This window comes from Rhinopithecus roxellana, chromosome 10, assembly GCF_007565055.1.
Source record: "Rhinopithecus roxellana isolate Shanxi Qingling chromosome 10, ASM756505v1, whole genome shotgun sequence".
In the NCBI taxonomy this organism is placed as follows: domain Eukaryota; kingdom Metazoa; phylum Chordata; class Mammalia; order Primates; family Cercopithecidae; genus Rhinopithecus; species Rhinopithecus roxellana.
In genome coordinates, this window is record NC_044558.1 from 135428587 (window position 1) to 135445014 (window position 16428).

The 16428-nt window shown below is 40.1% G+C and overlaps 1 protein-coding gene across 4 annotated transcripts; it reads right to left on the bottom strand.

Annotated features, from left to right (window-relative positions):
* Nucleotides 1-813: 813 nt before the first annotated feature.
* PTHLH (parathyroid hormone like hormone) lies at nt 814-15889 on the bottom strand. Of its 4 annotated transcripts, XM_030939254.1 has the most exons (6): nt 15678-15889; nt 15084-15182; nt 13196-13438; nt 12565-12687; nt 6159-6581; nt 814-1296 (listed from the first exon to the last, which is right to left on the bottom strand). In XM_030939254.1, exons 4-6 carry the CDS (start codon nt 12663-12665, stop codon nt 1287-1289), a joined length of 534 nt encoding a protein of 177 aa, XP_030795114.1. In that variant the 5' UTR covers nt 12666-12687; nt 13196-13438; nt 15084-15182; nt 15678-15889; the 3' UTR covers nt 814-1286. The 4 variants fall into 4 exon arrangements, with proteins under 4 accessions (XP_030795114.1, XP_010378189.1, XP_010378188.1 ...); XM_010379887.2 differs by lacking the exons at nt 13196-13438; nt 15084-15182; nt 15678-15889 and adding an exon at nt 12855-13147; XM_010379886.2 differs by lacking the exons at nt 15084-15182; nt 15678-15889 and having other exon boundaries at nt 1118-1296; nt 13196-13533.
* Nucleotides 15890-16428: the final 539 nt, after the last annotated feature.

A 16428-nucleotide genomic window follows, 5' to 3' on the forward strand; every position in this document is an offset into this window, starting at 1 on the left:
GGAACAATACACATTGAGGCCTATTGGATAGTGGAGGGGAGGGTGAGAGGAGGGAGAGGATTAGGAAAAATAACTAACAGATACTAGGCTTAATACCCGGGTGATGAAATAATTGATACAACCCCCAAGACATGTCTTTACCTCTGTAACAAACCTGCACATGTACACCTGAACTTAAAAGTTAAAAAAAAAAATACAAAAGAGATTCCACATGGCATCACAACCAAGCTGTTTGGAACTAGAATTCCAGGAACTGTGATACCACAGGAAAGTAATACTCACCTTTGAGAGCTTTTTGAGCAGTTACTTATTTCCCAAACTTGAGTCTTTCTCCTTTCTGTTAGGAACCTTAATAGGCGGTATTCTCAAGTAGCTCTTTTATACTTAATATTGTTGTTACTAGTAAGAGCAAAATCTCTTAAATTACACTCTACATTGGTTAAAATTATCCATGACCTTATAGTCTCCGATTGGCCTCCTTCCCTTTTTTCCAGCTCTGGCCAACCTTCTGGACTTAATGTCTTTAATCCTTTCTCCTGATTTCTTTCTGCTTCTTTTTTGCCCACTCCTGTCTGAACTTCAAATTGAACGTACTTTATAAAATGACATCTAGATAGTTCAGCCATGCTGTTGACTTGAACTGAAATATTGGACAAAATACATTTTAAGTTGTTTTTAACTAAAAGCTAATGTAGAATTGTTGGAATGTGTACCCACATAAACAAATTATGTTCAAGATTATATTCAAATGGCTTTTTAAAAAAAACATATGTTCCTTCTACTAAAAATCTTAAAGGATAGAATTCACTCGAGTCATGATGTAATTAGATTATATTTTATTGGACATTCTTTACAAATTTAAAATACTGCTATTTTTACATGCACAGAGGAAAATCAATTTGGATAATTATATTTAGGCATTCATTAAAATCAACCACAAAATAGAGACACTTTATTGTGTCATTTATCAACATACTTGATATGTATATCTAAAGTGCATTATGTTACAAAAAATATAGAAATTCAGCAGCACCAAGATACATTTACAAAATAAATACATCAATTGACAAAATAAATTATGGTAAATGTAATAACAATAATTGGATTAGCCTTGGCAAAAAAAATATTCACAATGACCAATGTGCAGTTTCATAGAGCAATGGGGGAGACAGTTTTATTCCAATGCATTTACAGTATTTACAGACAATAAATATTTCTAATACTTTCCATATGTTCACTATTACAGCATCCTGCAATATGTCCTTGGAAGGTCTCTGCTGAAAATTTCAATGCCTCCTGCAAAAAGAAAGAAGAGAAAGAAAAGGAGAAAACAGGTGAGTTTTCTTTACAAATGAAAACATAAAATATAAAGGATATAAGCTAAGGAACACAAAATCACAATGGAAAGAGATTCAGGGAACTTCTTGTAAATATCTCCTACAAGAGGTACCTGCGGGATCCACCTGGATCTCCATAACCTCTGTTACAGGCAGGGTCTTCAACCCGACTTAGTCCATGTGTGCGGAAAGAAAAAGGGCCTGCATTTCCAATCATGCTGTCAGAAAAAAGGAGACTGTGGAAAAATTTTCTAAGATTGCCAGCTGGCAAGTTTGGGAAGAGAAGGGACAAATTTGAGAACTTGGAAATGAGGTTAGGTTGGACCATCCATTATCAAATACAATTCACTTGGGAGTTTTTCTTCCAGTGACACCTGAATTAGGCAATCCAAAGCTTGTTTATTTTGTTCAGGTGCTCATTTGGCCAATCTCTCACAGCATAGTGGGCAGTGGTGAGGATAGTGGAAGTGTGGGACTTTGGTAACAATTGAAGGATGTGTAGTTTAAATAGAGTTGATGATACAATGATATCCATCTTAGTCGATGATATGATATTTGGCATTTCTTTAGCTGTCTTTAAATACTAATGAATGAAACTATTATTGGGTTTTATAATAGTTTCCAAAGCCAAAACTAAAGTAGAATCATTTGTCTCTCACTCTGTTGGTTTTTGAATGGATTTTCTGTTAGCATTGGGAAAGTCTACTGTAAATGAGGGAATAACTAAGAATAAATTAATTTAAAAGTATAAAATAGCAATATTTCCTATTACCATGTCTGTTTTATTATTCCAAAACTACTACTTGGAGCTGACACTTTTCTAATCTGTCTAAATACTGTAATGACAGTATTTTAAGGTGGGTTAGTGGAATTTTCTCTGCTTTTCTCTCTCCCTTTCTCTTCTCTTTGTGTGGTCTATGTATTTGTTCCCAAGAAAACAACTATAGAATGGAATTTGATTTGCTATGACATTGAATTAACAGCCAGAATTGTGGCAGAGTTTTTACATGGCAGACATATATGGATGTAAGACCTATAAAACAGTATATTCTTAACAATTTTGGAGTTTTCTGTGCCGCTTACAGAAAAAGCAAATTGAGCATTTAGAGTGTTTTAATGTCAGGTTATTGACCTCTTCACCAATGGTTTTGGTGGGAATGTTAAAATCGCTCCCAACTGCAAACAAAGAAAAGAAGAGTTTAAGTTTAAATTTTAATTGGCGAATTGATGTGGATAGATGAAATGAATAAAGCCAAAAAGACCTCAAAACTCAATAATCTGCATACTCTACTGATTTTTAAATGTGTTTGTACTAAATGGTATTTTGTGAATTGGGATTAAGAGTAACACAAACAAAGAGGGAAGGAAGAGGATTTTGAACAACTATTTCCTCAGAAAGAAAGAAAGAAAAAGAAATAAGTTAAAGGACCAAGGAAAAATCTATGTATCTCGCCCTGCCCAGATGTTTGCTCATTCTCCTTTCTTTTGATTTCTCCTTTAATAAAGGCATGTATTGGAATAGACAAGTAAAACATCTAACATGACTTAAAAGTATATGTGTATATTTACTATATGTGTGTGCATGTGACAGCATTCTACATTCCCAGCTCTTTTTACTATGGACTTTTAATACTTTTCTAAATCAGTATTTTCCAAGGCAAAATGATAGATTTATAACAAATGAGTCCCACTGTATCTGGATATCACATTTGCAACATTGAAAATTCTAAAATATAATCCCCTCAATTTAAAGCTATATATTTTTCACTGAACAGTTTATGTGAGAGGAAAATAGACAATTTTATCTCAGTAGTTTTTTTCTAAAAGAAGGCTGTATTACTGGCCAGGTGTGGTGGCTCACACCTGTAATCCCAGCACTTTGGGGCAGGTGAATCACCTGAGGTCAAGAGTTCAAGACCAGCCTGGCCAACATGGCGAAAACCCATCTCTACTAAAAATACAAAAATTAGCCAAGCATGGTGGTGGGCACCTGCAATCCCAGCTACTCAGGAAGTTAAGGCAGGAGAATCTCTTGAACCCAGGAGGCAGAGATTGCAGTGAGCCAAGTGCACCATTGCACTCTAGCCTGGGCAACAGAGCAAGACTCCATCTCAAAAAAAAAAAAGGTACTGTATTATTTTTCAAAATATTGTATGTATTATAGTCAAGTGCATGCTTGCCATCTCATCAGACCTCTTGGTTTATCATGTAATAATGCAAAAAGACTAAGGAGGGGATGTTAATAAAAGACTTGTCACTTATAAAACTTTAAAATAGGTATTCTGAAAAGATTTTATTTGGATTACAAAATTTGCATGGCCCCATACATTCTCATCAATACACTCCTAAACTTCCTCACTCTTCCCTGAACCTCTGTTGGATTATGTTGGGAGAGTGCCAACATTTGGCTGCCAAACAGTTCTTTCCATGAATGTCCCTCACAAACAGGGAAGAGAAAGGAAAAGCAGAAACCTCCCGTTTCTTTCAGCCCTAGGTCTGGATTTGATTAGGCCACTGCCTAATTTTCAGTAGACCTACTTTAACTTAGGGGTAGTTCCAGCCATAAGAATTGACGAGTGTTAATTTTCATCAATTTTCCAGATACTTAAAGAACATTGCAAATTTGACATTAATAAAATCCATCAAAAGTTATTTATACCTCTGTTTTTATAACTTACATATATATATACTTTTTGCCTTATAGAAACATACCCCCCTAGATAGATAGATAGATATAAATAGATAGATGATAGATAGGTAGATGGTACAATCAGAACTAGGTCTAAAAACACCAAAATAATATGCTGCAATTTATTGAGTGTTTACTATATGACATATATGTTTATATATATATGACATGTTTATATATGTATATATATGATAATGGATAAAAATAGGAAATACATTTTGGCAATAAAGTAGGGTCCTTGCATTGGTTATAAACATATACAGTTAGGATCCTATCTTCAAATACACTAAATATGTGCAGTAAACCAGAATTTATTGGGTTTGTTACCCTTTAGAGATCCATTAGATGTTTGCAGGATAGGTTATTCACTGTGCTAAAGATTTTTCTAGTCTCATTGCCCATTGATTACTGAAGCTGTACTACTTATCCCATATGATTGTTATTTTATGTGCTATTTAATGACGGGTTTGCCAGCTTAAAGAGAGAAATAATGGTGAATAGGTTCAAGCTCCCCTTTGAAACATCATCCTATAATCCTGTCGGTAGCAGAGTCAAAGGAAATGACTAAAGAAGTAACAGGGGACTCTTTAAATAATGAGATCATTAGTTGCATATGATGTGTTCTTCTGTTGTTTTCCTTTTTTTTTTTCAAACCCCACAGAAGTGCTGTACTGAAAAATGAAAAGAAAAAAAAAAATCCATTCAATGGAAATGCATGGATAAAGAAGCAGGGCGAACATAGCACTAGTCTAAGTGTCAGAAAATAGGGAGATAAATCTAGCTCTGGGGCTACCTATTTCAATTCCAAGGACTACTCAGGTCTTTTAGCCATGGAATGCCTTGGCTTTCTATTTTATAAAATGAGATTAATATTTGCCCCACTTTTTGCCTCATAGAAACATACCCCCTAGACAGATAGATAGATATATAGATAGGTAGATATAGATAGATATATAGACAGATATATAGATAGGTAGATATAGATAGATATATAGACAGATATATAGATAGGTAGATATAGATAGATATATAGACAGATAGATAGATAGATATAAATAGATAGATGATAGATAGGTAGACGGTACAATCAGAACTAGTTCTAAAAACACCAGAATAATATGTTGCAATTTATTGAGTGTTTACTATATGACAGACATTTAATCCACATATAATCTCATTTAGTCGACACCAAACTCTATGAGGTTGGTACAGTTATTATCTTCATTTCACAGAAGATGTAAGTGAGTCTTCGAAAGGCAGAGTAACTTGCCCTAGGTTGTGAACTTCAATAAATTTAGACCCAAGACTTGGCCCTAAGTTATTAGATCCCAAACTCGAGGAGTGTCATTATTACCTGGATCTGTGAGCTAAGGATAAACAAGCCACATAAATGTGAAGTTTTATTTTTCCTATGGCATTACCCTAGAAAAATTATTTCATCTTGCCAATGGACAAAGAGATACATGAGAAAAATCTATATCCTTGTAAGTTAATACTTAAACATTCAGAAACCATTTATTTTTTTATGAGCTGGTAGAAACCAGAGTTAAATTTAATTAAACAAATTTAAAGCATGTGTTTAAAACATAATTTAAGTTCTTTACATTAAAATAAATTTGAGATTTAATTAAATACATTTAATTAAATAAAAAGTGTGAATGGCTCAGAATCGTTTATGACATTATGCTGTTCTGCAGTGTTTGTAGATAATATGCTTCTATATTCTCTCTTAAAGTGAAAGAACCTAAGAAATGAAAAACACTAAAGAAGGTTTGCCAAAGTGTGAGAGTAAGGGGAAGAAACACACTTCTCCAGCAAATGATGAAGATGGTCACTAGCTTCTGAAGCTTGAATATGAAATGACTTGGTAGAGTGGTAAAGGATTGATGTTGGGTGACGGTGGAATGGCCTCTAAAGCCTCTCTATGGTACTGGAGGATAGGGGTATGTGTGGTAGGGGGTACTGCTTTAAGGCAGACAATATTCTGACTTATTCTCTATCAGTTGCTGCACAACTGATAGAGATACAGAAAGGGAGAAAATTCTAGGTTTGTACAAGCCAAGGCAGAAGGGAGGCTCCAAAACCCAGCTGAGAGCACCCCGCTGAGGCTACGGGCCAGAGAAGCCTGTTACCGTGAATCGAGCTCCAGCGACGTTGTGGAGGTGTCAGACAGGTGGTCCCCTTCTAGCCCACTCCCAGTCACTCCAGAGTCTAACCAGGCAGAGCGAGTTCGCCGTTTTTTCTTTTCCTGCTCCTTGCGTTTCCCGGGCTTGCCTTTCTTTTTCTTCCCGGGTGTCTTGAGCGGCTGCTCTTTGTACGTCTCCACCTTGTTGGTTTCCTGAGTTAGGTATCTGCCCTCATCATCAGACCCGAATCGCACGGGGTGGTTCTTTGTGTTGGGAGAGGGCTTGGAGTTAGGGGACACCTCCGAGGTAGCTCTGATTTCAGCTGTGTGGATTTCTGCGATCAGATGGTGAAGGAAGAATCGTCGCCGTAAATCTTGGATGGACTTCCCCTTGTCATGGAGGAGCTGATGTTCAGACACAGCTCTTTTGCTTTGAAAGGAAATAGTAGAGGGAAGAAAACAGTTACATTTTACTCGTTGATAGAGACAACAAAGACATGAGTAGATCTCTTTAGTTGTCTAGTTGGTCCACCGCAAGACACAAGCTGGATGGGTAGCAAGCTCATTGCGCAGGGAAGGGTAACCAGTGGGAAGGAAAGAGCTGGCAGTTGAAAGCCTCCAGCTCCCGGTCCCAGTTCTGCCACTCACTAGGTTGTGACCTTGGTGGGATCATGAACATTCTTGGGCCTCATAGGCTTCAAATGTATAAAAGGAGGGGGTCAGAGACAGTGATTTCTATACTCCCTTCCCAATTTAAGACACTATGATTCAGTTATGATCAGAAATAGAAACCACGGAGTATCTCTTCACATTTTTCAGAGTTCTGCTGAGAAAATAAATCTAGAAGTTCCAGCCTGGGAAATAAAAGGCAGCTGCTGCTTTTACCTGAGTATTCTCTGTTTCTCTCTCCCTCTCTCCCTCTCTCTCTCTCTCTCTCTCTCTCTCTCTCTCTCTCTCTCTGTCTCACACACACACACACACACACACATGCCCCATTAAGAAAATAATAATATTGAATCTCAAAGAACAGCAAGCCATAAGAGTCAAAGCAAACAAAGGCTGAAGGAGAAGTGAGCAGTGAAGCCTGTCTAGGAAACCATCTGATTCACAGACTGAACTTTAACATTTTAGACTACTGGCTACCAAGAACATATATTTGAAGGTCAATTGTCAGAGAGAGAGAGAGAGAGAGAGAGAGAGAGAAAGAGAGGGAGAGTATGTGTATTTTTCTGCAAAGTAGTGGGTGGTCTCCTTAAAATGGGTTTCTTTGTGTGCTTACATGAGCTCATTCTATTTCTTCTGTGTTTCATGTTCTTTTTTTTTAAATTTAGAACTTCAGAGAGTGTGATCCTTACTACTTAGTTGAGAAGTTCACTTTTCTACTTGCTCTCTTTGTCTTAAAATTCTCTAGGAAAAAATATAAAGGATTTTTCTATTTAAATGACACTCTAATGAAAATATTGTGAAAAAGAATAAACTAATTCTCTATCAATCCTTTTAGATAACACCCAAACTCTTGCTTAAATGTCCATCACGCATTCTTTTATTGTTTTGTGTATATAATTAACCTTTTTTTTTTTTTTTTTTTTTTTTGAGACGGAGTCTCGCTCTGTCGCCCAGCCTAGAGTGCAGTGGTGTGATCTCAGTTCACTGTAAGCTCCACCTCCCGGGTTCACGCCATTCTCCTGCCTCAGCCTCCTGAGTAGCTGGGACTACAGGTGCCCGCCACCATGCCTGGTTAATTTTTTTGTATTTTTAGTAGAGACGGGGTTTCACCATGATGGTCTCGATCTCCTGACCTTGTGATCCACCCACCTCAGCCTCCCAAAGTGCTGGGATTACAGGCATGAGCCACGGCACCCGGTCATTATTAACCATATTTAAGGACTGCATCCATTAATCAGTCATGTCATGCCTGCTTCAACTCTGCATTAACTCCAATTTCTACCACTGGAATAGTCCTCCAAACTGGCCCATCCTCAAAAGCATCTGAAAGTGTTTCCCAGGGCTACATCCCATGTACTCTTACTTCCCTGAAACAATGGTGTCTGGGTCCTTTGTTGCCTTTGTTGGTGCAATGTCTTTAACTCCTCAGAGAAATACGAAAATAATAAATAGCATTATTACTGCCATTGTAATTCATTGTATTCATGGGGAAAGTGTGGTCCAGAGAGGTTAAATGACTTGCCCTAGTCTACACAGTGAGAACTGGCAGAGCCAGGGCTCTAAAAACTAGGTCTTCTGATTCTAAAGCCAAGATTGCTTTTTCAATTTCCTCAACCCTTTCTCCTGTCAAAGCGGAAGCTGAAGCTGAAGCCCCAGCCTGTTCCTGTGCTAGGGAACATGGTAAGGAGAGTACAGGGTATATGCATGGGGCATAGAGTAACAAGTCACCACAATAATGGGCAGATTGGACAGAAATGTATCAGTTTCCTTGAAGATCAAGCCTATTGCCCCAAAAGTTCATTTTCTTCATCAAAATTAGGAACTACAAGAGTTTGGATTATCACTGGATGAATGAGTCGAAGAAAAGAGTAAGAGATGAAAATACAGTCATCATTTCTCTGGCCCTTCTAGCAAGAATGTCAGCTACCTTCTAGTATTTTAGTGTGTGGACTGACTTGAAGCCATGTAGCTCATTCAAAAAAGACATGACTTAATGGAAATAAATGTAACAGGAGCCTGGTTTAAATGAGGCATGAAGGAATCTCTCTTTCTTTTAGAAGGTGCCACATGTGACTAGATTAAAATTCACTTACTCTGTGGCAATAGTTAGTATTCTGGAAACTTTTAAGAATCTACAAGTTTGAGGCTTTGGTACAAGGTATTTATATCCTTTAATAACATTTTAAAAATAATAGGACATATTTCATAAGCACTGCAGTTTAATAAGTATCTTTTAGCAAAATGTCACGTTAAAAAGAAGTTCTTAACCACTGATAATTTATAGTTTTGGGGACTTTTATTTCTTTTCTCTGTTCCTGGCAGAAGCCCTCCTCTTCTGTATTGCTCTCCAAATGGATAAAGTGTAGCCCATTTTAGCTTAACTTGAGGCCAAAACTTTTAATGGTTGGTCTATTCTAATTAAGCCACCATTGCTCATGCCCCTTCTCATGGGCATATGTGCTTGTCATCTTGGCCAGCCTGTCAACTGTGAGTCACAGTGCCTTCCTAACTCAAGCTGCATTTTCCCAGGATAGTTCTCTTGGGAAATGCAGTGATCATTCTATCCTTCTATTTTATAAAAAGCCTACAATATGGCACAACTTTGTTCAATTTAAAATAGTACATTGCTTATGAGGGATAAAGTTTTTCATCTGCCTTTTGGGGGAAACTGTTAGTATTTTAGAAAACACAAGTTTGCTTAAATGCTAAATCGGAAATGTTGTTAGACACTTTACTTAGTATTTCAAAAACTTCTGCAATTGAAGTATTGTGAAGAATGAATCTCTCACTAGGCAGTTGCATTAGAGGATCGGGACTATAAGGGCATCAGTACAAACTAGATATATAGAGGTAGTGAGTAATAAATTCAAATTAAGGTGGTTTTCAATTTAGGTAACTCTAAAATATTTAGGTTGTAAATATGGCCTCAATAATAGTCTTTTACTCAATTTGCCTGTAAACATTACGTAGCATGATGGTTCACCTGACATATACATTCCTAAGCTCCAAAATGGAAAAACAGGTATGTTATGCATCATGTTCTCCTTTGATTATTGTAAAAAAAAATTGCAAACTTTGGGGGAAATGCTTATCACAGATAACTCTAAATTTGGCTGAAACATAGTTCTTCTCTCTCTCTTTTTTTTAATCACTTCAAGGGAGTTTTTAGGGAAGAAGCTTAAATTTCTAAGGAACTACCAAGGAACAGAGGGCATAAAAACAGTGATGGAAATTCCCTTTCCAGCACAGGAAGAAGCAGTATGCTTGTACTGATGCTAGGCTTCTAAGGACGGACTCTGTGTTTGAGAAGAAAAGTTCTGTGGTACATGCAAGAGACAGGGTTAGGGTGTTAGAGTTAAGATGACTCACCAGAAGGTCCTTCCAACCCAAATGACTCAGCAGAAAGTTATGCTTTTCATTAAGTGGAATAGACCCAGTCTGGCTCCCAAGCAAATCAGCCAATGATGTTTTAGGTTTCTGAATCTGCTGGAGTTCCCTCTCTAACTTTAACGTAAAGACAGCCACCTGCCAAAAGCCTTGTTCATCTGCACAAGAGCATCCATAGGCCTCACTTTCCAATATCCAACTTGATCATGCTCCAGTTCCATTAATTAAAATCTTTGGGATTAACAGGTTCAAAAGACTCACAATTTGTAACCGCCTCCTTTGCATGGTTTAGGAAGTCTTATTGTTATAGTAACTTCCTCTCCCTTAAAAGTTAGCATCTAGTTAAAAAAAATCTATACTTCTAAAGCAGTTTCCCTAATACTTGGTGTGAAAACTGGGGAGTAATATGGTTTGATTTTATGTTAAAATTTCTTTCCAGAAACTAGCTTGATTTAGCATAATGGCAGACTTATGTTTTGTCTAGCACACAAAATTTACTGTTACTTGGCAGCAAGACAAAAATAATGACTTGTTTTTAAAAACTCCATTTGGCTATAATAATTTGATGAAACATCTTCATCTACTGATGATTTCAGCCTCCATGAAAAACCATGCCTGTAATGTGATGATCTATTACCCATTAACTATGAGAATGTTTTGTGGTAGTTTTATAACCATCTGCTGAGTGTGAGTGTTTAACTACAATATTATATTTCACCCACAAACAAAACTATAACAGTCACTGGCTGCTAAATGGTTTCTGATGTGTGTTTTGTAAGGTGCAACAAAGAAAGAGTTAAAAATAGCCTTTAGGACAACTTAGCAGTATTTTTATGCCATAGTTGTGTATATAATCATGGCTCATTTGCTGTTTCTCAAAAGAGAAAACAGGTATTCTTAAGCAACGTTGAAGAAAAAATTGGCTCTGTTCCAAGGTAGTATTTCTTAACCAAATAAATATAGTATTTAAGTATGCTTTTAAAAATTCAGTCTCCATTTCTATTTATATATGAATTTTAAATTATGGAATTTAACACAAGTCTCAAAATGAGCAAAAAGTCTGAAGACAATTTTCAGAAATACATCGGTAAAAAGTTGATCTGAAGAATACAATGCAGCTTTATCTTTGGTATAATGTTCTACACAATTTGCCTTAGGAGATTCATAATAGATTTTCATTTTGATGCCAAGGTTCAGACATGTCTCAAGTATTTTTCATTTAAGGATTTTCTTCTCTAATAATAATAGACCATGAGCACGTATAGAACAGTTGCCTTTTTGTACACCCTCGGGAATTTACAAGGAGGCACCATAAACCTGACTGTAAATATTAGATGCTGCTATTTTTATTGTTAGTGTAAAAATTTGCCTTAATTCTTTCTCCAGAGTCAAACTCTTCTTCTCAGTTCTCGAACTTTATAATCTTCCCATTCTGAACACTGAGTCTACAGTTTAAAGATCACCCAAATATGGTGTTACACACATTAGTGAACTGCTAGGTCCAACAGATTATTAAGATCATGTTACTCTATCACTCTTCCAAGTTTTCAGTCACACGACATAGTGATATTTCTGTGGTGTGCTCGGATGTGTGATTATTTCAAAGTCGAAGTTATCATTAAAAGAATCACCAAGTGAGAATGTCAAAATACAAGTTTTCAGTCTACAATGCAAATATTTGACTCCGGATTAAAGAACTGTTAGCAATAACTACAAGAAAAAAAAAGTTTCCACACCTAAAATTCATTTTGGAACCAAGCACTCTAGCGTTCCTGAACTGTATCAATACTAACATTGGAGTCTTGCCACTGCAAAGTTGTTACTACTTTATTATATAATATGCTTTCATTATGTAATATGGTCCTATTTTATATGCGTAAAATTATGTCATTCATAATAAAATTAGATGTACGGCTTTTGCTTTTTCACACGCAAACCGCCACCCACATTCAGTACGTATACAAGCGCGCAGACCATAGGTCCCCAGGACCGCTCAGCTTCCTCGGAGTTTCAGAAGCTTCCTGGGTCCTGACAGTAACAACCACCCCCCACTTTTTTTTTTTTTTTTTCCTCACTAGAGGCAGAGGATCTTTCCCTAGAAGAGATTCGGTGAAACGCTCCCTCTTATGGAAACACACATAAAATCTGTCTCTTGCCTGTCTCCCCTTGAAGATCAACCAGTTCTCCCGCCGGGTTTGAGGACCCGGACTCAGGCCCTAGCAGGTATCCGGGATGGTCCCTCTCCCTAACCCGGGCGAGGAGCATCGGTGACCGCTGCAAGCCCTCGGCAGCGTCCCAGCTTGGCAGCCCCTCCCCCTGGCCTCCCGAACCCGGCGCCTTGGGGAGGATGGGGCACTTACAGGCGGCGGCTGAGCCCCTCCACCGAGCGCCCGCAGGAGGGCACCGCGTAGCTCAGCAGGAACACCGCGACGCTCCACTGCTGAACCAGTCTCCGCTGCATCGTCTCCGCTCGCGCTCGGGACCTGCAACAGAAGGGAGAGGGACCCGAGTGTCAGTCTGGACTCTCCATCTCCCCGCACTACTCCGCTTCCCCTTTTTAGCCCGGTCTCAAAAAGCCTCTTCAACATCAAGGGCATCTCCCAAGTTGAAAAGGAAAAAAAAAAATTATCTGGAGCCTCTCAGCACTTACTTATTTAGCAACCGGCTACCCCAACTGTGCTTTCTCCAAACCACACAGCCAGAAAGAGCAAAAAGGGAAAAAAGAAACAAATCAGAGGCGCTTCCTCTGAAATAGCGAAAATGAAATGGTTTTATATATGCATCAATGATAAGTAATGTGTTTACACGTCTCCCATAGCAATGTCTAATTAATCTGGCCAGCAGTTCTCCTGGGTTCGTGGAACAGGGCTAACCGCCTCCTAAAAGAAGAAAGTTTCCCCCTCTGAAGTCAGCTTCTTTGAGAACCAGGCCCTTTGGTTCCAGAGCCACTTGTAGCGAAACCCACATATATATACATAGCTGTCTGTCTACCTCCTCTGGTGGGCTGGTTGCTTCCGGAAAGTTGATTCCACACACCCTGAGAACAAGTTTCAAGAGCGTGTGTCGTCGATCAGGAGGGCCAGGTGGCGGCGAGGGCGGGTCGTTAGCTGCAGCCGGAGCGGCAGGGCGGCGGCAGCCCCGCTTCACGGGAGGGGAGACATGCTGGTCGGGCGGCGCAGGTTGGAGGCGAGTTGAAAGCCGAGCAGAGGAATGTTCACACGCTCCGAGGCAAACCTGCCGGAGAAGTGAGAGAGTCGCAAAGAGGTGGCGCCCTAGGAACGCGCGCGGGGCGAGCGAGGGCGCGGGCGGGCGCGCGGGGGGCGGGGGCGGCGACCGGCGGCCCGAACGGGCCCCGCGCCGCCCGAGCGAGTGGAGGGGAGCCCCGAGCCGGGAATGAACGGCGAGCAGCGGAGCTCCCCCCTCCCGCGCTGCCGCCCCCGGAGCTGTCCGGAGCTCTACCGAGCCCCACCCCGGAGCCCGGGCCCTGTAGCGCCATCCCCGGGCCGGGGGCGTGGGCGGATCCGCTTGCTCCCTCCAGGCCCGACCGGCTCCTGCCCGCGCGGCTGATCCGGGAGCCAAGATCCCCGAGGGCGTGCGGACGTCCCCGGGCAGCTGGCGGTTCCCGGCGCGCCGGGCTGGACTAGCGGGCGCCAAGACCACCATGGGCGGACCGACGAGGAGGAGGCCAAGGAGCGGGGCCGGGGACCACGGGCGCCCGGGAGCCTGCGCGGAGAGGACGCGGGCTGTTGGCCTGTGAATTTAAGGAGCCCGAAGCTCGCCTGGCAGCTCGGGGCGATGGATGAGAACCTTCTTCCCTGGCTCATTCCCGGGATGAACTGAGTGGGGAGCATCGGCTAGAGAGAGGGAGATCTTTTGCTTAGAAGAGCAAAAACGGTTCCAGACTTCAGATCTAAACTGCACTTTTTGCTGTTTCAGAACTGCTGGTAGACAGCTGGAGCCGGTCCAAAAAAACCCGCGCACAGGAGAGATCCCCCTTTTGAATTGCAGAGGGGCACCGACACTTCTGGGGCACGCACACGGCCCTTTTCACCCATGGTCAGGAGTCTAACCCATCCTTTCTCTGATACCCTACCCGGTTGTCCCCTCCCCCTCAAAAGTGCCTGATTACAGATTCTAGGAAGATTGTATCCGAGTCACTGCAGCCAGCGGACAGACGCAGCGGAACTATGGTTGTGTGCTGCTCTGCTTGGGAGAAGCGACGGGAAAGCAGAGGTTCTTTCCAAAGCTAATGGGCGGGGAAGAAAGACTGCTCGGAATGACTGGGTAGTATCATCTAGGAAAGGATTGCAGCGGGAGTGGATACCCGCCCCAGGGCTCCTCTAACTTTGTGAAAAGAGCGCGAGTGACTGGGAACCATTCAAGGGATGTTTGTCTTCTAGGCAATCCTGCTGGTAGGGTTCATTAGTTTCTAGAAGGCTAGTGTGATTTAGAGACTTGAGATGACTCAAGGAGTGTGGCCTTTATCAAGCCTGGCCTTCCGGGTGATGTTCCACATATTTTACCCAGGGTGGGAGAAACAGTGCCCTCTCACCGAGACCCTCGCTCATCGGGGCTTCCCACTGGTTCGCTGCAGCTAGCTAGCAGTTAAAGTTTGCTGCTTATGTTGGGTGGGGGGCATCTTTTCTTAGAAACTCCTGTCTTCCTCGGTTGATTACTGTAAACCCCATACCTTAAAAAACTTGACTTCCTCTCACTAACAAAGAAAAAAACAAAACAAAACAAAAACAAAACACACGCGCACACACACTCTCTCTCTGGGAATTTCCACAACTTCCCTTGAATGTGTAAGGATTTCCTAAATGTTAGACCTTTTTGGATAGTATGAAAGGACAAAGTATCAGCACTCAGAAATGTCAACCTTTGAACCTCGAGCACTTTCTGATTTATAAAAAGAATCCTTCCAAAAAGATGCAGATGCAGGAGCCCTAATGTAATCGTTAGGTCTGAAGAGGGAAATCTGTTAAAAAAAAAAAAAAAAAGGTAAATCACAAATGAGCCATTTAATACTTGCAAGTTGTTTAACATTGAAATGATAATATTTGCTTCCACAATAAAAAGTCCAAAGTACCTAGCCAAGTTTCAAACTATCCAGGCTTTAAAAAGTCAACCCTTCTCCCAACAGAAGGTTAAAACAAAAATCAGACTGAAATTATCAAATCACTTATGTTGTAAATAAATTCACTTTACTTTCAGAACATTATAAATTAAGGACTGGCATCGATAGACTGCTTTGATTTATGTTGCTTTTTCTACTAATTAAACAAAATTAACCCTCAACTCCTTCCCTCCTTTCTTTTTCCCCACACACTTTTCTGGTGTTAATGGCAAAACATCTATCAAATATTTTTAGAATTTCCTCTCCTCCACAAAAAGAGAAAATATAGACACAGGAAAAATAAATAGTCTTTATATACTCAGAATACCAAAGTTCCCTCCTAATTTATTACTTCACCTTTTCCTTGATTTACAGTCTTCTCTCTGCTCTTCTGGCTGAAACAGGGAAATCTTCTCAGCAGTCTTTTCCAGAAATATTTTTTGTTGTTCTTAAAAACAACATAAAATTAAGTCTTAAAATGAATTAAAATCTTCTTGTAAGGAGACTTCTGTTCCCACTAAAGGCAATTATTAGAAAGCAGGTACCTCTTCCAAGCTGCCCTGTTTATTACTTTCAGTAGAAATTCTCCTCAATATATACCCAGGATCCTGACTTTTTGCCTGTTTTGGAAAGGATATTTTCTGACATCATAATCTAGCTCCTAACATAACTGAGTAATCTCCATCATAATAATGTAGAGGATGCATGACTGCAAATGAGACACAGGAGGAGCACCCCCTACCTCCCCCCTGCTCCCCCCCCCCCCCACATTTTTTCTAAGGCTTAGAAATAGAACAAGTGCCCACAGAAGCTAAATGTTTGCTTAGGCCTTGCTGTCACGTAAATGCACCTTAGCAAATGGGAAGGCCTGCCTCTAATCCAAAGTATTTCCATGTTTAGCATTGTAAGATCTACACCTACACAAATGCCTAGCCCGTGAGCACCATGCTTCCATCCCCAGTGGCAGTTTATTACAGTAGATCCAATTTTAAGAGAGGTTTAAAAAAGTTTAAATGTATTACTCTTAAATTCAGTTGAATACCCAGTTAATGTATATCTCCAGGGATATTTCCTGTCATAAAGCTTATGAAAAAAAACTAGCATTTAT

Excerpts from the sequence above, each read along its gene's own strand:
- PTHLH (XM_030939254.1), bottom strand. The coding sequence starts at position 12,665 with ATGCAGCGGAGACTGGTTCAGCAGTGGAGCGTCGCGGTGTTCCTGCTG. Across the intron at positions 6,582-12,564 it reads GAGGGGCTCAGCCGCCGCCT|CAAAAGAGCTGTGTCTGAAC; the intron begins GTAAGTGCCCCA and ends TTCCTTTCAAAG.